This window comes from Erythrolamprus reginae, chromosome 4, assembly GCF_031021105.1.
Source record: "Erythrolamprus reginae isolate rEryReg1 chromosome 4, rEryReg1.hap1, whole genome shotgun sequence".
Taxonomy (NCBI): Eukaryota; Metazoa; Chordata; class Lepidosauria; order Squamata; family Dipsadidae; genus Erythrolamprus; species Erythrolamprus reginae.
This window is the reverse complement of record NC_091953.1, coordinates 47,838,330-47,862,920: the sequence shown is the minus strand read 5'-3', so window position 1 is coordinate 47,862,920 and position 24,591 is coordinate 47,838,330. Positions and strand designations below refer to the sequence as shown.

Genomic DNA, 24,591 nt, shown 5'->3' with positions numbered 1-24,591 from the left:
TACACAACTAGTACTTGGCAGAAATTTCTGCAGATCCTTTAATGTTGCTATACACATCTTGGAAGTCTTCGGAAACAGTTCTCTTTTTGTATTTTCACCAATTTTAGAGAAACATCCAGTTCTTGGCAATGTCACTGTTGTGTAATTTTTTTTCTCCATGTGTTGATTGTTTCACTGTATTCTATTGTATATCCAATGCCTCAGAAATAGTTTTGTACTCTTCTGTTGAATAATAATTTCCAACAATGAGATACCTTTGATGCTTTGTAAGCTCTTTGCAGACTATAGCTTTTCTGTAAGAGGCAATAGAGTAAATATCAAAAACTCCTACTATAATATCTGAGCTGTCACAGCTGACACAGCCGTCATCAGTCAGTTTAATTGATGGCAGATGAATATTGATATGATCTACAATCACTTTGAATGTGATTGGTTAATTCTGAAAACAGCCACAACATAATATCTATAATTTTAAAAGTCCTCAAAACAAGTCAAGCCAAGTTCAGACCTAATTCCTATGGGGGCAAAATCTTTTAATTGTAATTTTGAGATGTAATTATCACAGTGACCTTTTAAGGCAAACTACCATAATATTGTTTTTTAATTGTGAAGTTATAAGAAAAAGGCAATGAGTTAATCATAAAACTCCAAAACTATAGGGTATTTTCTGTGGTTCTGATTTAGCATCTGGGAAAAGAAAAGAAAAGAAATTGAGATGGACACTGGAAAGATGATAAGATAAAGATGTATTGACCTTGACCTATGCTGTTGCAAAACATTGGAAAGGACCTCCTTGACATCTAGATCATGGGCATGTACAGAAGTTTCATTAAAATGATAAAAGTGTGGCTTAGAGAAAGGCAGAGATAACCTAGCAAGGGAATGGAGAAGCCTTTGCATAAGCAGATAACAGACAGTAAATATCTCAGTCCTGATCAAAATAACCAAGTCTTGATTCTGTATTACTGGTATAGGCAGAGTAAATCTCTACAAGTTTCCAAGCTTCCTATTATTACACCCAACAACACATGGGTGAGTTCCACTTACCTTCACCACCAGTTCTCATCGCGACATTTTTTACATGCATGCTTGCTCCACTCATGTGGCCCTTTGTGCAATTCTGCTTCCCCCTATGCTCAGTAGCTAGCGTCAGCCCGAAACACAGCTGAGAAGCTGATCATCTGTGCTTTGGGGAAGTAATAAAGGTAAGTATAAACCTCGGGGCAGGTGGGCCCTTTTTCAAGTAGCAGCAAAGCAAAAAAACTTCCAAACTGTAAAGAATTAGGAAAAAAATCCAAATAAAAGATGGTGGCACCCACAGACCAGCACCTACCAAACTGGATCTCTGATGTCAGCGTGACATCACCAGTGAGTCACTACCAGTTGAGGCGATCCAGTCCAAACTGGGAGGAACCCACCCCTGCTTTAACAATAAAATCAAGTTGCAGGAGTTCCTACAATATTTTTTCTTGGTTTGGCCTGGTTTGAAAGGTCTCACATGTTGCAAGATCACAATGGAAGTTTTACCATTTAGTACATAAATACAATGTAACAGTGGAAGTGCAAAGAAGATAGGGTTAATGTTGTCTCCCCCTCCCTGCCTCTATAATCATCATCTGAGTAAATGCAAAAAGAAAAGAAAGCAGGGAAAAAGTTCCTAACCTTTGCAAGTAGATTTGGAATCTAAAATAGTTTTATTTGAAATCTGATATTTTTGAATTGTATGGTTTACTTATAGTTCACCAATAACTCTTTTGAAAGATACTATTCTGGAATTTGTAATGCTGTACAAGCTAATGAGATCAGATGCATATGTAATCTAGCTATAATAAAAATGCATTGAAAGACAAAGGAGAGGGGCGGCATACAAATCCAATAAATAAATAAATAAAATAAATAAACTATTTTTTAACAAGAAATGTGTTTATACCCTACATGGAGATCTTACAGACCTTATTGGAATACTGGTAGAGAAATAATCTAAAAGCCATTACCAGGTGTAACTACATAGACACAGTTCTATAAACATTTTAAAAATTCAACAGAAAGGACAGTTTGAAAATCAATAAAACATGGTTCCCAACTTTATACCACACTAAGTATATACTGGTCATAACTAATCAAAAAGTGTCTTCATCAGTTTCATCAGCAAGAACATCTCACAGATTTTTAGTTCAAAGACAAGCTATGAAATATTTAAAAATAGACCAGTTAGAAATCTACCCATGCAAAGAACCGTCAGCAACCTAGTTCAAGGATAATCAGAACTGGTTCTTTTGAAATTTCATCAAAAAGGATTAATCAAATAGTTGTCCAGATTTCTTGGATTCCATGACATATCAATGAAATATCTGTTTGCCAGGTTCAGATATAATACAATATAGTTAGTTTGTCTTTAGTTGCCTGTAAGCTATCAAGGACTACACTAAAATATCTCATTCTGCCTCTGAGGTCAACTGCTGGAAGAACTTCATGACATTGGGAAACTAGATAGTGATTTTCAAGCTTTTTTGAGCCATAGCACATTTTTTACATTTACAAAATCCTGGAGCACACCACCAACCAAAATGACACAAAATTACACTCTAACACAGTACATATTATACATATAGTTAATAATATAGTTTCTAAATGTATTTATACTCAGTGTGAAACCTGGGCTGAGGGTTCATCTAGTGGTGGCAACATTTACCTCCAGTCCTGACCAGGATAAGAAATCGGGACCATGGGGAGGAGTAGCAGCTTCAATTACTCACTGCAGCCACACAAGTGCATGGCAGCCCGAGCGGGGACCTTCCTGGGTGTGGATGAGAGGCGGCCTGCTATTGGTTCATCGCTAGTGGTCAGGATGAATCCTAGAAGGTGATTGGTCAGTGAGCATTTCCTGTGCCTCCACTCTAGCTGGAGGGATTGTGAGGGGAATGTTTATGTTCAGATGGAGGCGGATGGAGGTGGGCCGGATAAATGGCCTCTGTGGGCCAGATCCGGCACGCGGGCTGTAGTTTGGGGACCCATGTTTAATTTCCCCACGGCACACCTGACCATGTCTCATGGCACACTAGTGTGCCGCGGCACACTGGTTGAAAAACACTGAACTAGATAACAGCTATTTATATGATATCTCCTTACTTTTGAAATCATCTTGAGTTCCAGAGAACAAAATGCAAACTTAGAGACAGTCTGTATATTCTAGCCCACTTCATTTTGCTCAGAAGTCTTGAAATATACAGCTTGACCTTCTGAAATATCACATTAATTCAACACTGGAGAACTTTACTAAATAACTGCCTATAAATTATGAGTTTTAATATTCTCTAATCTTAGAAAAAAAATCCAAGCAAAATAAAGTGATTTTCAAATGAAATATCTAATTAAAAGAAATAATAACCTCTACATACGACCCTAAATTTAGGTTGATTACACAGTACATCTTTTTAAGGACATTCAAAATTTCAGTCTTCTTAATGGCCAACTAATGTCATACAGTGTTGCTAAGTAATTTAATTAAGGAACAGAAGGACATTAAACATTAATGATTTCAAGAGTTCTAATGCCAATATATAGACTTCTTATCCATCGTAATGGAGAGTGTTGGCAGGAAGTTCAAATGCCTTCTCCAACTTTTACATCTTTCATGCCAGTGTATCAAATTTATAAGCCAAGGAGATTCTGGAGATAACAGGATACATAAAATCACTCAAAAAAAGTGGTTACAATTTGGCATATAAAAAACATTAGTACAAAAATATATTTTCTTCATGCTAACTGTTAACAGGGTAGGTGTTAATTGCATCTTCTGTAGAAAGACTTCCATATAGATTTTTCATTGTTTCATTTGATTTTAAACTAGATACAAAAATCAAAAGTTTCCCCATCTAAAGGTTAATATGAAGGGCAAAAATGAGAAAAAAGTATTCTGGAATCAAGAACTCAAGTCAAGGAGAAGGAATCTGTTTATTTTTAATATGATTAACAAATTATCATTTTAATATAAACAAATATTAAAAGCAGACATAAAACATAAGGCAAAATATAAAGGACCTACATACATTTTATATTTATTACATTTAGTACATTATAATGTCTATGGTGACATTCTGTGCAATAAGTTACTTTCTCTTCCATGAGAAATGAAAAATTATGAATTATAACCAAAGGTAACTTTAGGCATTCGGTTTTTAGGGAAACATACAAATACATTAAATTTGAATATATTTATAAAACCAATTTTTCATTCCAGAGCTTAGTCTTATAATGCAAAAAGTTATTTTAAAAAATAAAAATAGTTATTGGAAGAGATTTTGGAACCAATTGTTAAAGATTATAGTTTATAAATCTTTTATATTCTTTACCCTGCTTTTTCTCAAGTAACTATGTACAATGTTATTGTTATTATTGTATGATTACAGTTATGATTGTGAAACCTACTACAGTATTTGTTAAACATACAGATGATTGTCATCCAGTAAATTTTACACAAATTGAAGATCTGATATTTTCCAAGCTTAGGTGACTTAGTTCAACCTGGCAGGCAATTGAACACTCAACACAAGTACAATCTCAGAGTGTATTATACTCTTCTCCTTCATGGTGGATATAGCATCCAGGAATGGGTTAACTCCATGTGCTTGCTGATTGGACTGAGCTGTCAAAACTGGTCAGGTCCCGCCCTTGCTGCTTTGATAGCTTTTTGACACAGTCGCTCAGCAAGGATGGTTGTGCCAGCCATTCCTCCTGTGACAATTCAGTTATTCCTGTTTGCTGTTTCACCTGTACAGCTTCTGTCATAATTCTCTGAGAAATGTGTGAGTGCATTTGTTCCATTATTTACCATCGGGAGACTGCAAACTGTAAATCACATTGTGTTAAATATTCAGGACCTGGGACAGCCAATGGCAACTAAGTCAGCCAATGAATAGTCATAGCAACTGAGACAGCCAATGGGAGTTAAACATTTCTGAGTCTGTGCAGAGAATCAAAACTAAAAGCTTAAACTTAAGGCCGGGCGTGGCTTCAAATCCACTCTGCTCTCTGTCCACTCTGTACTCTCTGTGCTTGTCTGTTCTGCTGAAATGAAACAAACTCCTATTTGTGTTTACTTGAAGAAAGAACTCTGCTGATGGTATTGTAAATCCCTCTGTTATTATGCTTATAAAGAAGTTTATGACTCCAACTGAAACAGTCATTTGTGTGTGCTTCTGAAAATTTACTTTTCTGCAACAAACTTTAATACATTGGGGACGTTCTCTAGTGCCTTGAGCTTTGGCTCCAGCTACCTCAGGCAGAATTACATCATTGCCTGTCTGTGAGAGCTGTTCTAGTTAGAGTTAGCACTGGAGTTTGCTGGAATGGACTTTTAAATTACCATCTCCTGAACCGATCAGCTTTTAACACAAGTCAAAGACTTCTGCCCGTTCTGACAGCTGATAGGTTGTTGGCTCTGTGATCTTCCCATGCAGAGGATCAGCAGCTGCAGTGGCCATTTTGGAAGGGACAGTGTCCATTTTAAGAGCATCTGTTTAAAGGAGAGCATTGCCATTTATTTTTAATATTCTACTATACCTCATAGAGCCTTCAAAAGACTTTTAAGCTGCCTAGGGAGCTATTATTCTTCCTCTTCTTGCATGCTGAGTGCTGAGTGCACATTGCTGAGAGGGAGTGGGTAGTGGTAAATAAGCCCCTCCCAGAAGCCCCAGGTCTGCTGCTAATTAGAGCTGAATGGAGCTTCACGGTTAGCAGTTTGCCATGCCTCACCAGGCCACAGAATGGGCAATAACAGCTAGGCCATGCTCCACAAGAGCAAGGCAGGCAAATTATAGTGCCATGATTCACCAGAGCACAGCATGAGTCACAGTTGGCCACACTCCATCAGAGCATGGCAGAAGGTTCTAGCCTGCAGCCATGCTATTCCAAGCAAGACATTACAAATTACTGCATCTCGTCAGTCAGGCTACCTCAGGACATTAACCGTGACGTTCTCATTGGTCCCAACCTTCCCGTGATGTTTGCCTAATTCCTTGGCACAGACAGCAACCCTTTTTTATTGTTCAACATTAATCATGGCATCCAGGAGCTCAACCTTGGCAAGTTCTGATTTTAAAAAGGGTCACAAGGGCTGTCATGAATCTGGAGGCTTGGACTGCCCATCCAAGGCTGCAAGGAAGGAGGCATCATCTTCCATGACCTCCAAGACGGTCAGCAGTGATGAGCCATGTCAGCATAAGGCATTGGACAAGCTGCATGATAAAGCTGCCACTTGAGAGTAGGCCTGTGTGGAGGCCTCAGCTTCAACCAATGAGGGACACACATATAGGTTTCCTGGGCCCCAGAGGTTGTTGCTTTGCATCTAGACTCTATTGTACCCACTGTATACAGTGGTAGCTCTACTTATGAACTCCTCTACTGACAAACATTTCCAGATACAAACCCGGTGTTTAAGATTTCTTTGCCTCTACTTACAAACCATTTTCTACTTACAAACCCAAGCCCAGGTATGTGCGCTCTCTTACTGCGCATGCACTTTCTTACTGCTGCAGGAATTCCCCCGACTTGTAACTGCCGATGGCGGGATTTCCCTTTTGCTTGCCGCTGCCGATGGGCTTCCCCATCTCCTTTTGCTTGTACCAGCAGTCCGGAGACAGGGAATCCCAGCTGTGGCAAGGACCAGCGCTTCGACCTCAGACAAGGCTCCCTGGCTCTCACTTTGCGTCTGGCACCTGCTTCCTCCAGGGGAGTTCCTTCAAGGTGCCCAAAGCAGCTGACTTATATTCCTCCCACCTTTCATCTCCATGGACCCTTCCTGATGCCTCCCTGCCAACTGCTGAGGAAGAAGAGAGAGGAAAAGTTGTGAGGGACATCAGAAGGGCCCGCATGAGGAGTCCACTCCACAAAGGCAGGAATCCAGACCGCTTTCCACTTGGCCAGTGTGGCTGGATCTTTTTTTGGGTGTTGTGTGTGGGGGTCCCTGAATGCTGGTAGGGAACCGGGGGAGTCTCCTTTCCTTCCCCTTCGCTTAAGGGGATTGAGCTGCTGAGCTCCGGTCCTCAGCGAAGTGCAGGTGATAGAGACTAAAGAGGAGCAAAACTGGAGCATTGCGGGCTCTGAGGGTGGTGGTGGAGTGCGTTTCTTCCATCTGGTTTGGGGATGCACAATTGTTTAGTTTCTGCAGCGCTGAAAACTTCATAAGGAAGTTTAATTACCAGCTCTCCCAGCCTTCTCATTTTCTCTTCCCCCCCCATTTCTTTACGGCTCCCTCTCGCGCAAGGAACGGCGAGGGGTGACCGGCTCTCCTACCATCCTCTCAGCTCTACTCTGTACATTTTCCCTGCAGTTGATCCAAGCGCTGATGGGGAAGAAATGGCGACCCTTCCATGGGACCGTCTTCTCACAATGAAAACAGCCTTCCCCGCAGTTGATCCAAGCACTGGCGGGGAAGAAACAGTGACTCCCACCTGCTTCTGAACTGACTGAATGAGAGAAAAGTGGGAGGGGGAAGGGACAGTTTGAAGGCTGTTTTCATTGCAAGAGGATGGTCCCATAGAAGGGTCACTGTTTCTTCCCTGCCAGCGCTTGGATCAACTGTGGGGAAAATGTACAGAGTAGAGACGAGAGGAGGGTAGGGGAAGTGCTGGCGGGAAAGAAATGGTGACTTTTTCATGGGACCGTCCTCTCACAATGAAAACAGCCTTCACTGGAGTTGATCCAAGCGCTGGCCAGGAAGAAAAGGCAACCCCACCTATTTCTTAGCCGACTGAATGAGGGAAAAGTGGGAGGTGGGAAAGGGATGGCATGAAGGCTGATTTCATTGCGAGAGGACAGTCCCATGGAAAGGTTGCTGTTTCTTCCCGGCCAGCACTTGAATCAACTGCGGAGAAGGCTGTTTTCATTGCGAGAGGATGGTTCTATGGAAGGGTCGCCGTTTCCCTCTGGCCAGTCTCTGCTGTCTTCCCCCCCGCCTCCTCCACCCGCCCCCAAACAAGGATCAGAATGCCAGTGGTAATAAGGCAAAGGGGGTGAATTTTGGGATGGGTTTGCATGCATTATTCGCTTTTACATTGATTTCTATGGGAAAAATTGCTTCTACTTACGAACCAGATCTTGGAACCAATTAAGTTCATAAGTAGAGGTACCACTGTATTTTATATCAAATTATAACTTTAAACATTATAACTTTAAAAATGTTACAGAATGTTTTATAGACAGCATATAGTTGCATTTGTATGGTAATACCTAAGATACAGAAATTATACATCAACACTTTCTGTGTTTTAAATATGTCTCATATATATGCTGGGGATGATGCTGATTTAATAATTTCCAGTAACACTTAAAATGTTGCTATTACTAGATTTTTATTTCAAGGCCAGCATCTTACCACTATGCCAAACTATATCCCATGTTAAAATGGTTTGGATTTGAAAATAATACATGAGAAAGAAAGGCAAAATGTGTTTTTGTGCTATCCAGATTGTTGTGACCATGATGCAGGATTTTTTTTCCCAAGGAAATTATTCCTAAATGCTTTGTTATTTGTCATTTGCTTTAGTGAAACTCTGCTTTTGTTTCAACAACAATTAATACTCAAGACAATAAAGAAGTAAGACCCAGGTAACCATGACAACTAGAGGAAAATAAACTGGTAGTGATAACATTCCTATTCATGTTTACTTAAAAGGAGGCGATGTGAATGAGCATGGGTTTAATGTAAGATCAAAAATAAGAAGGATAAAGCATATGCACTTGCTATTAGAATGCCTTCTCATTTCCTGAGAAGTAGAAATTGGGGACAACATTCTTTATCAGGGGCTAGGTGGACTTCATCCATTGTTCCTGACTGCAAATCAATCCTGGTGAGAGATATAGATGGATAAGAAAATGAATAAATCATTTAAGAACTGGATCTTCTACTTACGTAGTATCTTCAAACTATGACTAAAAAAGGCTTTACCACAGTCACACCAAATCATATTCCTTCCCTTTCAATCTACTTTCCAGGCTTGCATAAAATTGATGAGGTCTTTAAAAAAAGCTTAATAATTTATGACTATTGCATTAAAATATTCCCATACTGTAGCATGTAAGAAATTCAGACATCCTTGAATTTACTGATCAAAATTAGTGTATGACTTGTTTTAACTTTGGACTAAGTTCCTGGCTTATCTTGCTTGAATTTTCTGTTTTTTGGACTGTTGGCTAATTTCCAGATTTCCTGGTACACTTCCTATGCAATATGCCACTGATTTATCTTTTTGATCTGACACTTAAGTCAGCTTCATCTCAATCATGATTCATTTGGTATACTGGGTTGTTTGTCTGGGTTTTGCTATTTTTGGATCTTTAGCATTTATCTTCAGAAAATTAAGAAGATTTAAAAAATAAAATCTTTTAAAATTGATAGATGAATCAGTCTTATGTTGGAATATAAAAGGCTTCAAACACAAAATGCAGGAAGAGTGTAATTGTAATAATAATAATAATAATAATAATAATAATAATAATAATAATAATAACAACAACAACAACAACAACATCATCATCACCAGGAAATTCATAGAAAAGGCGATGAAATATTGGAAGACTGAGCTTTTTTGTTGGGAATGAAAGCTATGGACTGATCAACATCAGAAGGCATCTTCCAGGGGGACTCTTTGTCCCCATTGCTATTCATCATTGCTATAATCCCGCTGTCATTCATCCTACAGAAAACAAACCTAGGCTACCAAACTGCTAGGAATTCACCAAAAATTTCAAACCTGCTGTATATGGATGACCTGAAATTGTACGGAAAATCAGAAACTGAGATACAGTCACTAACCAACACTGTGAGAATCTTCAGCAATGACATCAGCATGGACCATGCCTGACCTTTGTCGTCAGGCATGGGGGAACTGAAACATCTCCCCCGGGCACGTACAATTTATGTATGGTATGTTTGTGTGTGTGCTTGTTAGTATATTGGGGTTCTTTTTAAAACTTTTTTAAATATTTAAATTTATTTGAATCTATTTGGATTTGTACGATTTGTTTATGCCTGTTGTGAGCCGCCCCGAGTTCACGGAGAGGGGCGGCATACAAATCTAAATAATAAATAAATAAATGGAGTTTGGCCTGGATAAATGTGCCACAGTGGCACTGAAAAAGGGGAAAATCACTGAAAGTGAGGGCATTGAAATGCCAAATGGTCAAACCATCAAGTGCCACCAGCCAGAAGTTTACAGATACTTGGGCATATTGCAACTGGATAATATCAAGCATGGCCACGTGAAAACTGTGATCAGCAAAGAGTACATCCAGAGGACCAGAAAAAATTTGAAGAGCAAACTGAATGGTGACAACCCTATCAAGGCTATAATAACGTGGGCCATACCTGTCATTAGATACACAGCTGGCATAGTGAAGTGGACTCAAGCAGAGCTGGACAACCTGGACAGGAAAACCAGAAAATTAATGATGATCCATCTTGCACTACACCCCCGCAGTGACATTGACAGGCTGTATTTACCAAGGAAAATTGGGACAAGGAGTCTCTTCTCATAATCACTCATGCCCTTATCACATTGAGGTTCGACTACTGCAATGTTGTCTACATGGGGCTACCTTTGAAGAGTGTTCAGAAACTTCAAATTGTGCAAAATGTTGCTGAATGAGCGGTCATGGGCCTTCCTAGACATGCCCATGTTTCTCCAATACTCTGCAGACTGCATTGGTTTTAAGAATGTTCAAAGAGTACAGGTGGTGCAAAATGCAGCCACACGAGCAGTCATGGGCCTTCCCAGATACACCCATGTTTCTCAAGCACTTTGTGAGCTTCATTAGCTGGTCTCCAAATGCAATTCAAAGTGTTGGTTATGACCTATAAAGCCCTGCATGACATTGGACCAGATTACCTATGGGACCATCTTCTGCCTCATGCATCCCAGCACCTGGCCAGATCCCACAGAGTTGGCCTTCTCCAGGTCCTGTCAACTAGGCAATGCCATTTGACAGAGTCTAGGGGAAGAGACTTCTCTATGGCGACCCCAGCCTTTTGAAATCAGCTCCCCCTAGAGATTCATACTGCCCCCACCCTCCCAGTCTTTTGTAAGGGCTTTAAAATGCATCTCTGCTGGCAGGCCGGGACCAGTTAATTTTAACATCTACCCGGTCCTATGACTGAATGTTAAGATAAATGTGGATGATTGGTTTTTTTAAAAAAAAAATATTGGGGTTTTAGAATTTGCCTTACATGTTTTAGTATTGAAGTTTCTTAGAGTATTTACTTGTGAACTGCCCTGAGTCCCAGGAGAAGGGTGGCATATTTATTTATTTATTTATTTATTTATTTATTATTTAGATTTGTATGCCGCCCCTCTCCGAAGACTCGGGTATCTAATTTATAAAATAAATAATAAAATAAAAATAAACTGTGTTGGCTTTTTGGCAGCTGCTGCACACTGCTGAGTCATATTTAAATGGTTGTCCACTAGGATTTCAAGATCCCTCTCAGAGTTACTACCATTGAGCAATGTACCACATATTCTGTACCTGTACATTTTGTTTTTCTTGCCTTAATGTAGAACCTTATTTTTTCACCATTAAATTTCATTTTGTTAGATAATGCCCATTGTTCAAGTTTGTCAAGATCCTTCTATATGTTCCACCTCTCTTTTGGAGTGTTGGCTATTCCTGCCACTTTGGTGTCATCTGAAAATTTGATGAGTTCCCCATCTATCCCCTCATCCAAGTCATTGATGAAGATGTTGAAGAATACTGAGCCTAAAATAGAGTCTTGGGTTACTCTACTGCATATATCCTTCCATGTAGATGCAATTCCATTAGGCACTGCATATTGAGTACAGTTGGTTAGTGAGTTTTGAATCCATCTGGTGGTGTTGCTGTCCATCCCACATTTTTTCTACTTTATCTAGTAGTAGGTTATGATCTACTTTGTCAAAATCCTTACTGAAGCCAAGTAAACCACATTGACAGCATTCAAGCTCAACCCGGATAAGACGGAGTGGCTGTGGGTTTTGCCTCCCAAGGACAATCCCATCTGTCCGTCCATTACCCTGGGGGGGGAATCATTGACCCCCTCAGAGAGGGTCCGCAACTTGGGCGTCCTCCTCGATCCACAGCTCACATTAGAGAACCACCTTTCAGCTGTGGCGAGGGGGGCATTTGCCCAGGTTCGCCTGGTGCACCAGTTGCGGCCCTATCTGGACCAGGACTCATTACTCACAGTCACTCATGCCCTCATCACCTCGAGGTTCGACTACTGTAATGCTCTCTACATGGGGCTACCTTTGAAAAGTGTTCGGAAACTTCAGATCGTGCAGAATGCAGCTGCGAGAGCAGTCATGGGCTTACCCAGGTATGCCCATGTTTCACCATCACTCCGCAGTCTGCATTGGCTGCCGATCAGTTTCCGGTCCCAATTCAAAGTGTTGGTTATGACCTTTAAAGCCCTTCATGGCACTGGACCAGAATATCTCCGAGACCGCCTTCTGCCGCACGAATCCCAGCGACCGATTCGGTCCCACAGAGTGGGCCTCCTCCGGGTCCCGTCAACTAAACAATGCCGGTTGGCGGGCCCCAAGGGGAGAGCCTTCTCTGTGGCGGCACCGGCCCTCTGGAACCAACTCCCCCCGGAGATCAGAACTGCCCCTACTCTTCCTGCCTTCCGTAAACTCCTCAAAACCCACCTTTGCCGTCAGGCATGGGGAAACTAAACATCTCCCCCTGGGCACGTTGAAGTTATATATGGTATGCCTGTATGTGTGTATGTTAGTATAGGGGATTTTCTTAAATTTATAATATTTTAATTAATTGGATTGTATTGGATTGTTTTTCACTTTTTGTGAGCCGCCCCGAGTCTTCGGAGAGGGGCGGCATACAAATCCAAATAATAAATAAATAAATAAATTCCTTGGTCCATTAATTTTGTCATGTTGTCAAACAATGCAATGATCTGGCATGATCTGTTTTTGACAAACCCATATTGGTTTGACATTATTATTTTGTTGGTTCATTGATTTGTTGCTTGATTATCTTTTCTAAAATCTTCCCTGGTATTGAGGTCAGGCTGATAGGTCTGTAGTTTCCTGGATCTGTTTTTTTTCTCCCTTTTTTGAAGATGGGAACTACATCAGTTCTTTTCCAGTCCTCAGACAGTTCCCCGGTGTGCCAGGATCTTTGAAAGATATATTTCAGTGGTTCTAAGATCTTATCTGCCAGTTCCTTCAGAACCTTGGGGTGTAATCCATCTGATCCTGGTAATTTGAATTTGTCTAGGGTAGACAGGTGTTCCCTTACCATTTTCTTCTCTGTTTTAACTTGTGTTCCTAATAGGTTTTTTGTAATGCTATTTTTGATAGGCTGAAATTAGCTCTCTTAAAGTCCAAGACTCTAGTTTGACTTTATTTTGCTGTTTGTTTTTGCATAATGTTGAATTCCAAAATTGCATGATCACTTGCCCCCAATGTTCCTGTAGCTTCAACACCTTTTATCATTTCATCTCTGTTAGTGAGAATTAAGTCCAATATGGCTGATCCCCTTGTTCCTGTCTCCTTTTTTGGATAACAAATTTGTCTGCTAGGTTTGTTGATGTCAAGGTAATTAAAATCTCCAATTACTATTGCGATATGCTTCCTACATACCTTAGTTAACTGATGAGCAAAAAGTTCATCTACTTCCTCTGTTTGGTTGGCTTATAGTATAGACCAGTGATGGTGAAACTATGGCACGGGTGCCACAGGTGGCACAGAGAGCCATAACTGCCAGCACACAAGCTATTGCCCTAGCTCAGCTCCAGCACGCATATGCATGCTGACCAGCTGATTTTCGGCTTCCACGGAGGCTCTGGAAGGGCTTTTTTTTTTTTGTTTCCGGAGGGCCTCCGGGGGATAGGGAGGGCATTTTTTGCCCTCTCCAGGCTCCAGGGAAGCTTCTGGAACCTGGGGAGGATGAAAAAAAGCCTACCTGGCCCACCAGAAGTTGGGAAATGGGTTGTTTCTGGCCTCCAGAAGAGCTCTGGAGGGGGGGGGGCGGCAGGGGAGACAATGCGGCTATTTATATAGGATGAATTGGCACTTTGACATAACTTGTCATCCCTGAATGGTAGTTCCTTTCCCCACATTGCATTTGAACTAGCTAGTCAGCTTTTTAATTATCCTCACATTTAAAAGCATTTTGCAATATAACCAGGAGGAATAAAGGGGCAGTTATACTTTAAATTTTAAGTTACTATTTCGTTTGCAAGCATACCAGTTCCTTAAAGGACATACAATATGTAGCAATAAAGGCCTTCCTTTTATATTTATTAAAAATTCTATAGGATTATAAAGTTTTTGTTTTTAAAATATGTGAATAATGTTTACTAAAGCTATTAGCATATATGTTCCAAGACATGCAAATGTAAGCTGTGTCAAGCTAATGAAACATTTAAGCGAATGCATCAAATGGTGGTTACAAATTATTGAAATTAATTGACATCCTCATTGTTAATGCTAATTAAATACAGGGGAATATTAAAATGTTCAATTCTTGTTCAATAATTCTGCTTCTGCAGACGAAGGGATATCATAATATAGTTGGATATCAGGAAAAGACACCTTTATTTTCTTTCTTGAATCTTACCTCATCAGTGTTCTCATTCTTTTTCTATCTAAGCTCTGAACAATTTTGTAAGATAAAACTGCACTATAAAATTGCAGACACCTCAACTGCTATTTGTAGTCATGTCACAATTTTCTATATCATATCAGTGCCACCTTTTTCAACTTTTTCCAGGAAAAGAAGAAAGAAAATATGTATAATACTTAAAAATAATGCAGGACATTGCTTGCAGTTCTAAAATAGTTTGTCTTTCCATTATTCAGTATTCACAACCTATGATATATTTGATAAATTAACCTATATATTTCTTTGGAGAACTCATTGAAATGTGCAAAGGAGCCATTAAGATGAGAAAATATGTATCTTACAAAGTTGGTTTTAAATCATTAGAGATTTTTGTCTGCTAAATTTAGCACCCATTCTTCAATACTTTAAAAGAAATAAGTTAAGTCAGCATTTTAGCAGAAAAGCACATAAATGTTTTCTGCTAAATTACATGTGCAAAATTGGCTTCAAAGCTCATCTGTTTGCTAGATAAGAATTTCCCTTGAGCCTCTAGCTTTGGGTTTGGAGGTTAGCCAGAGGACGGAAGAATCAACCTCAGCATAGGTAAAATAATAAATGAAGCATTGAAACACTTTATTAAGAAAATGTTTCTTTGCAGTTTGAAACACTGTTATATTTGGAATGTATTTTTTTTTCTCGGAATGAATTTTGCACTCTGTTTTAAAATATTTTTTTCATATTTGAAAAAAAATGATTTTCAAGAAATCTTGAATGCTATTAATCTTCTAATATCACATTTTCCCTAATTACCTTATGTGTGTATGTGTGTACACAATCAGAAATTTCTGCATCATATTTGTATATAACATGATTGGTTTAAGGATATAGATACACATAGAACCAGTTATTTTACTTCTAAATTTTTGTAGTTATACATCAAATCAGGTGCCTTAATACAACCTAGTTTTAGGATTGTTATTTACTTAAAATTTCTAAGTTTTTCATATGCAGAGCAAATAATGAGAACAATGGGGGAGGTATTGGCCTGCTATAAGATATATAAGCAAAATTTAAGTCTATCAATGAAATCTGCCCTTGTGCTTTCAGTGATTAAAAAGGGTACTGAAATGGGTGCTTTGTGTCTATCAAGCTTTCAGGATTCAACTGGTCTTAAAGATAGATGCACAATCATTTTACCAAACATTCTATAGCTGAGGATATTTGGATTATTTTGTCAAAATAGAATGACTAGCTTTAAGCAATCGAGCTGGCTTTGTACCTTGTTTCTTTCTGGGTGCCTTAACTACTACTCAGAATGAGTCTCTCTTTGATCTTACACTTGCTGCATAAAGAATCTCTCTTGGGTTAGTTCAGTATATATTTAATAAATATTTAGTTGAGGTCAACCAGATGAGAGCTTTCATGCCTAAGGTGGTACTAATGCCAGCATCTTAACAACTGTATCATCTATGATAAATAAATAAAAACATTAACTTAAACAACAACAGTAACAATAATAATAATAATTTGTAATACATTTTAAAATATTCATTTGATTGATTTTCATGTTTAATGAATAAAAGTGATGATAATAATAATAATAATAATAATAATAATAATAATAATAATATTGTTCCTCCCTATTTGTTTATAGACCAGATCCAGTATTATGGACAAAGGATGGTGGAGAATTACCAGATCCAGAAAGAATGGTTATCAATGGTAGGGAGCTACACATTAATCCCCTAAATAGAACGGACAATGGTACTTACAGATGTGAAGCAGAAAACTCTATTGGCCTAAACAGTGCAGAGTATGTTCTTATTATACATGGTGAGTACTTTATTACTGATATGATACTGCATATTTACATCTGCTTTAAAACATTTTATTTATAAAATATTTATAAACTTGGAAAAGTATTAAATGTTGTTTTGAGTTGAAGAGCATATGTATATGTAACAGAGAGAGGGGTAGAATATATTGTTGATCTAAGTTGTTTTCATCTAAGTTGAGAGAGAAATCATAAACAGAATTTGCCATTTAGGCTCTCAGGTTCTGCATCATTGACTGCAGAAATCCAAATACAAGTATTCAAGATAAATGACTGTCTAGTGGGTGCTTAAACAGGGCCAGTGAAGGAGACCTAATTGTAACTTCTGAACAAAATATAAATTAGTGTTTCAAGTGGAATGTCTTCAAATGGCAAAGGAAAAGGTTTTTCAAAACTGCAAAAGTGTTGTTTATTGATGAGGAGTTTTATATGGAAAATGATGATGGAATCTGTTTGCTTACCTATGAAATTATGATTTATACCTGAACGTTCCAAATTCTATTTAATCAGGTCCCATCTAAAATTTAAAAAACAATTTATATCCCCATAAAACAATGTTTCTGTATTTAGAAAAAGAGGTATGAAGAACAAGCGATATGTATGAAATGAATGATTTTCATGCACTGCAGACTAATGTGCAGTCACTGCAGACTAATGTGCAGTCTTTATTTTTCGGAATAACTTTATGTGTTTAGTAAAGGTATGGAATCAATTTTATGAAAAGTTATTGCATCAGTTGATTCAAGATTATTAGCTACATTGTATATATAGGTATAGGTACATAAACATTAATTTAATTAGACATTTGTAGTTGTGTTGTTGAACTACAATTTTCAGAATCTTCCCAGGGATCAACATTTGCATTAAGTTAGTGTCAAAGGTATTGATATATGGGATGTAGAGATTATGTGTATAGATCAGTTGTTGTTCTAGTATTTTCAAAAAGTTTCAGTTATTTATGTTTCCTTGATTTTTAAAGCAAATTTTAATAATTGTTCTCTAGCGTGAAAGTCCTCCCTCCCTGAACAAGTAATATATAAAATATTATGTCGGCTCTTAGCTTCATCGAAGTCCATTTGACTAATATATAAAAAGTAAGAGGTACCAGGCATATGATACTCTTTGGGAATATAATCCATTATAGTTCTTCAAATATATAAGGTGATTATGACATCTAGAAAAAGTTTGACAACATATAATGAATTAGATAGAAAACCAGGGACCTAATTCAACTGATTATTTTCTGGAAAATGTACATTTTGTAGTTAGTTAGTTAGTTAGTTAGTTAGTTAGTTAGTTAGTTAGTTAGTTAGTTAGTTAGTTAGTTAGTTGATATATTTGGGACATTTCTAGGGCCGCCCGCTCACCAATGATTCTGAATATCTTACAAGAGATAAACAAGTATTAAAAAAAATACAAAAGAGTGATCACAAAAAATGAAGCAAGGAGGCAATAGCTAACATAGTACTTCAAAATTACAAAGAAATTAATGGGATCACACTTTATCATTAATCCAATGTCTGTGGCGTGAAGCAATTCTTTAATGTTTCTTAAAGATTATGGTGATCAACCTATATAAACACAACTACTATGTAAGAAAATTTGGAATAGCAACCCAATGATTTTCAAAAGTCTTTGATTTTAATGTAAAGTTTATACATACACACACACTACTCCCCTCCCCACCCATCAGAACACATGTACCAGTGACCTTGGCTTGGTCACTATTCATCATACAGAAAAAAAATTATCAGTGAACAAATAAATACACATTCCTTCATACAAGCTTCCGTTCATATACGGTAATTCCTGCCATTAAAATGGCCAGGAAATTTTCAGAACCTATAATATATTTTGGGGGTTTTTTAGTACCATAGCATGATAGGTGTATAGAAATATGTGTGCATTACTGTTTATTAAATCATTTTCCTTTCGCTACTAGTTAATTGTTTGTACCCTGTTGATCTGATTATCTAGCTCAATGGGAATCAGAAAAAAAGTGTCATTATAAAGATTACCTTTTAATGATAAATGTTTATCATTGCCTAGTTGCTGACACATTCTGTAATTTGGTAGTCTTTCATATTATGTAGCTGAGTATTGACCTTGCTGACACTTTCTGTAGTGGATAATTGAGATTTTTTTTTTTACTAAAAAACCCTAATTAAATTTCTGCAAATATAGATTTAGAATTACAGAGGATAATTGCAGTTTGTGATGAGGAAGAAAGGGTGTTAGTTTAGCAATTCTAGAGTGATCGGAAACAAAATAAGATTTTCCTGCTATTTCCGAGTTTTTAAAAGTTCCATTATTTAACAGTGTTTGTGGTCAAATGTTTTTTCAGTACAGTTTGATGTTACAGATGGACAATATCTTATTCTTATCTTGTTTTTGAGCAGTAAGATTACAGTATAAGTATAAGTTTGTGGGCTGCTTCAGATAGGACTTTTTTTGTCTTTGTATTGTGAACATGGGAAAAACTTTTTGACTTTTAATAGAGGACATACCACTATCTTCATTTTGCACAAAAAAGTATCTATCATTTAATACATTCTTCCATTATAGAGTTAATAAGCACTATAGTTGGATAAGGCAATTTGTGATAATCATTTCTCTCTATAACAGTTCAGTTTAAGAATACCAAGCACAGAACCAAAAGAAGATAGTTTCCTTCCAAAATATGCTAAGTACTTTTATAGGAACTCAGCAGAATAGTGACTACACACTTCATTTCATTTTACTTTTCTCCAGTTATTCATGTGACATGATTATGAGTTATGCCTCAATCTGTTTCTATAAAAGAATAAAACATTGGTAAAAATGTTTGGTAAAACATTGGTAAAAATTGAAGCCGTTAGGGCTTAAATATTAGCATCATTCTCACTAGTTCCTTTTCTGTTCTTAATTTCTGTCCTTGATTTTAGAAATTTGAAAACTTGAAAAATAACTGTAAACCTTCCATTGGCTTAGTTTATCATCTCAGTATACAATGAATTGAAATCTTATGAGTTTAAATGAAAAATATATCCATTCATAATGTATGTGTATATTTATTTTGTTTTTCTAGCATCTCATGATGTGATTTTTTAAAATGTGGAATATAAAAGTAACCGTGACAGATCATATATGCACATACACAAATGTGTCAGTCCCTCTGGCTGGCTGGCTGGCTAGCGATCTATCAATCTGTCTCACTTCCAAACTGAGAAGAAAAAGATTGCTAGATTTAGTGGACTAGGAAATAGTGGTGTTTGGAGCTTTCACAAAAGTATATTTGTGCTTTTCACTCACTTGAGTTCTTTCTCACTTTAAATTGTAAAACACTTCAGATTTACGGTTGAAAGTCAGATGGTAATTCAACTTGTAGTCTGAGTAAGAGAAAAAATTGCTAACTAGTTAATTTAATATTGAATAGCCCTGTGTCTTTTAAAATATTATTTTTGCATTGAATCAACCCTTGTTGTAAGCATCTTGAACAGTTCTAATGTTATAATTAATGATAAGTCAACTCAATTTATAAGAGGATAAAACAATTCTTCTAGAATAAAACTATGCTAAAGAGTCTTTAGAAATATTTGCAAATGGAAAAAAAAGTTATCTGAAGCAAATCTAGGCTTCCAAATGCTATTTCCCTTGGAGAATTTATTTTTTAAGAAAAAAAAGTTTTCCAAATCCCTGGCTCAGATATAAGTTTTATATTTCAGTTTTCCAAACATTTGGAAGATTTATAAACATTTTCTTTTTTAAAAAAAATAATTTAATTATTTTCTCTCACACACACTATTTCCCCACTTTTTCTCTTTTTGGATAGCAGAAGATACATATTCATTTTAAAATATGGATAGCACTATGAAATGCATCTATGTTACATCTTTTTGAATCAAGTATGTTACTGTTTCATTAACACTATATATGAAGCATAGCCAGTTTCATCAAATTAGTGGAAATTAGTTTTGATATGGAGAAATTTGCATTTTTACTGAATTGTTTTACTGAATTGAAAGTAAATGAATGTTACTTTCCAATTTGTGATTGTAAAGATTTTACATAGAAATATTATATATTTTAAAAATATTTTAATTTATTCCTGATAGGTAATAAGCATGTTAGGAGCATAGAGAACCCTTTAAAATTTGTCTCATTGCATCTCGAAGGATTAGTTTTAAAATTATTTTTAATTCTATTGTATAGGTTACATTTTACACCATTCTCATTTAAGAAACTACTTGATAAGTTATTTTGAAACTGAGGTTCTAACAATGATGAAGATGATGAAACAACAGCAGGGAATGTCTGAGAAGTTTATTCAATCACAAAAGACAAAATCCAGTTGTGTAAGCAACTGGAACTGAACTTTGGAAAAAATAATCTGTGTATTTTATTTGTGAACATATCAGTTTGGTCTACAGTGGTCCCTCGACTTGCGCGTTCTCGATTAGCGCGAAACGCTGCAACGCGGTTTTTCAAAAAATATTATTTAAAAAATAAAATATTAAAATATTATTTAAAAAAAAAAATTTTTTTTTAAAAAAAATTTTTAAAAAAAAAATTTTTTTTTAATTCTGTTCCCTGAATGGAGACTGCCGGCCGCTCAATCGGGCCGGCAGGGAACAGAATGGAGCCTTCCGCGGCGGGGCTGGTAAGGGGGGGAGCCGAGGGGGGAGCCGAGCCCAGCCCCGTGGCATTCGCTTTCCTCCCTGCCCCGGAAGCTCTCCGAGGTTGCGAAGGAGCCCACAATCAGTCTCGGCTGCGGGTGGGAGGAAGGCGAATCCCCCGTGGGCTCCGTTACATTTTCCGCTGCCAGCCAGGCCATGCTGGCGGCAGCGGAACAATCGCTGGGTGGAAGGCGTGCTCGGCTCTGCCGCTCCAGCCGCTTTCGGCCGAGCCTCCCCGGCCAAGCAGCCAGGGAAGTCGAGCCAGGCGTGGCGGCGGCCTGCGCCGATGTTCCCCGCTGCGACGGAAGGCAGTCGCTTGGCTAGGGAGGCTCGGCCGAAAGCGGCTGGAGCGAGCACGCCTTCCACCCAGGGAGTCCTGCCCTTTCATTCCCGCCGACCACAGGGGCGAGGGGTGGGGATGAAGGGGCAGGACTTCCTGGGCGGAAGGCGTGCTCGGCTCTGCCGCTCCAGCCGCTTTCGGCCGAGCCTCCCTAGCCAAGCGACTGCCTTCCGTCGCAGCGGGGAACATCGGCGCAGGCCGCCGCCACGCCTGGCTCGACTTCCCTGGCTGCTCGGCCGAAAGGGGCTGGAGCGGCAGAGCCGAGCATGCCTTCCGCCCGGGAAGTCCTGCCCCTTCATCCCCACCCCTCGCCCCTGTGGCCGGCTCATCCAGGGGGGCGTGTGTGGACTGGCAAGCGGCAAGCGGGAAGACCAAGGGACATTCAGTTCCTTCAGCCGCCCAACACCTGATCCGCTCCGCAGCACGGCAGCAGCGAGGAGCCGAAGATGGGGTTTCCCCTTTGCCTTTACCCCATCTTCGGCTCCTCGCTGCTTCCGCGCTGCGGAGCAGATCAGCTGTTGGGCGGCTGAAGGAACCTCCCCTTGGTCTTCCCCGCCGCCCACACGCAAACTCCACCATCTGCGCATGTGCGGCCATGAAAAAAATGGCGCACATGCGCAGATGGTGGTTTTACTTCCGCATCCAATATAACGCGGAAATCGGTTAGCGCGGGAGGTCTTGGAACGTAACCCCCGCGCTAACCGAGAGATCACTGTAATCGTTAAGGCACAAGGTTATCACCCTGACCTCTAGTCCTACCTTAGCCATGAAAACCAGCTGGTTGGCCCTGGAACAGTCACTCTCTCTAAGCCAATTCGTCTCACAGGGTTATTGTTTTGGGAATATAGGAAGAGGAAAGTATGCTAGACATGTTTACTGCCTTGAGTTATTTGTAAAAATAATAAAAGTGGGATACAACCATTAAATAACTTACAGAATTACAAAAACCAAATATCTGGTGTCAAGATTTGCGTTTATATTATTAAAACGGGTTCACAGAAACTTTCTATATAGTGCAACATTTAAAATCATGCTTCCACATTGGCATAAAGTAATCAATGAAATCGTCTAAAGATATAAACTGAAATCTAGGAAATTGTCATTTATCAGTTCTAGATAATTAGTATACTTAAAGTTGTATTACCTAGCTAAAATATTGTACATTTTTTCCAACTGGGAAAATGGAAGATTTGAACACTGAATATGGGACACAGATCAATTATTATATTAATGCTATAAGATGTTTCAACTATTTTTTCTGTAAAAAAAACTTGCAATAGTTGACTTTTAGATGTGTGTACTTGTCAGACATTACAGTAATACATGCTGCTGGCCAGATACAGAATGTACATTCCCCTGAGGGAAAGATGTTCTGTTTTGTACATAAAGGCAGATAGAACTGGTAGCTAGGCTAGGAAGTGAGAGAGTTTTAAAAATAAAGAATAGATCTCCAGGAGAAGTTGCTGAACCAAAGCTGGAAAAGAACAGTTTATCTCATATTCCCAGTAGCTTCAGATTAAATTTTGAAATCACAAGCAAAGGGAAAGTTCAGGAAATAGAGAAGCATCTACGTCAAGTAGCAGCTATTTCTAAAAAAACCATTTGCGCTAGATTTATTTACTTTTTCTGAATTGTACAAGTGTAATAGTTTTATTCCTCTGTACAACTTATAAAATTAAATAAGAAACCTTACAGTTGTATTCATCTTTTTATCTGTCAAGATATCCAATTTACACTATTATTTTCTTTTACACTGTAATAATAAGTTGAAACTTCTAACTAATCTTTTTGGAGCAGAGAACAAGTAATTTGTGGCTATATTATGGTCTGCTTGGAGCACTGCATTTTTTCCTGAACTATTTGTTAAGATATTCATGAACTGGGAGAGCCATGTTAACAAGGTTAGCCAATGAATAGGCATAGCAAATACGTCAGCCAATGGGAGCTAGCCACTTCTGAGTCTGTGCAGAAAATCAAAACTAAAACTTAAGCTTAAGGCTGGATGTGGCTCCTTCTACTCTGTATTCTCTGTACTGCTCTGCTGAAATGAAGCTAACTCCTGCTTGTGTTTACATGAAGAAATAATATGCTAATGGTATTGTAAATTCATCTGTTATTATGAGTCAATGCGGTGGTACCTCTACCTAAGAATGCCTCTACTAAAGAACTTTTCTAGATAAGAACCAGGTGTTCAAGATTTTTTTTGCCTCTTCTCAAGAACCATTTTCCACTTACAAGCCCGAACCTCTGAAACTGTAACCGGAAAAGGCAGGGAGAAGCTTCCGTGGGGCCTCTCTAGGAATCTCCTGGGAAGAAACAGGGCCTCCACCCTGCCTGTGGTTTTCCCAAGCACATGCATTATTTTCTTTTACAATGATTCTTATGGGAAAAATTGCTTCTTTTTACAAACTTTTCTACTTAAGAATCTGGTCACGGAACGAATTAAGTTTGTAAATAGAGGCACTACTCTATTTGTTTTATATATATATATGGTTAATGGCTTATGACTTACCAATGTAAATGGGTGGTTGATTGCCATCTCTGGAAAAGTTTAATCTTATCTAATGACCAACACAAGACATTGAGATTCGGGAATAATAAAGCTTTATAAGGAGAAAAGAGTGGAATAACAATCACTCATTCATATAAAAATATGCTTCTTTCTATGACTGAGTTGATTAAACTTGACCTGGATTGTTGAAGAAGACAACTGCCTAGGATTGATAGAGATTCAGACAATGAAGACTTCCAACAGAAATCTGTCTTCTCCAGCAGGTCAATCACATTTTCTTTTTGACATCACCTTTTCCTTTTGTTGTCCTGTTAAGGTTACTAAGCCAAATGTGACTTGTTATGTGGCAGCTAACTGTTCACTTTTTTATATCCAGTTGCTGTTTTCCAGTCCCTGTCTGATCTTGATGAATTGCTTACCAATTCCATGAATCACTAGATGACCTAAAAATACCCAGCTACTGACCCCATTATCCTGTTTTCAAGAAATAAAATATATTTTCAGATTTCACTTGCTTATTATTTTAACTATCACTGCTTCTTTTCTCCCAGAGTTCATGAAAAGTTAAAATGGAGTTGCTTTAGCCAAAAAGTTTAAAAGCAAACTACATTTTGTTCTGTTTTCTACTTTGATGTTTCTAAAATGTTTTTGT

The 24,591-nt window shown here is 38.3% G+C and overlaps 1 protein-coding gene across 3 annotated transcripts in view; it reads left to right on the top strand.

Moving 5' to 3' along the window:
• Nucleotides 1-24,591, top strand: part of CADM2 (cell adhesion molecule 2) — a 406,671-nt gene that overhangs the window by 320,690 nt on the left and 61,390 nt on the right. For all 3 annotated transcript variants that reach the window (XM_070750255.1, XM_070750253.1, XM_070750254.1), the window contains one exon: nt 16,253-16,431. In XM_070750255.1, coding sequence (XP_070606356.1) covers nt 16,253-16,431 — 179 coding nt within the window. The remainder of the gene's footprint in view (nt 1-16,252; nt 16,432-24,591) is intronic.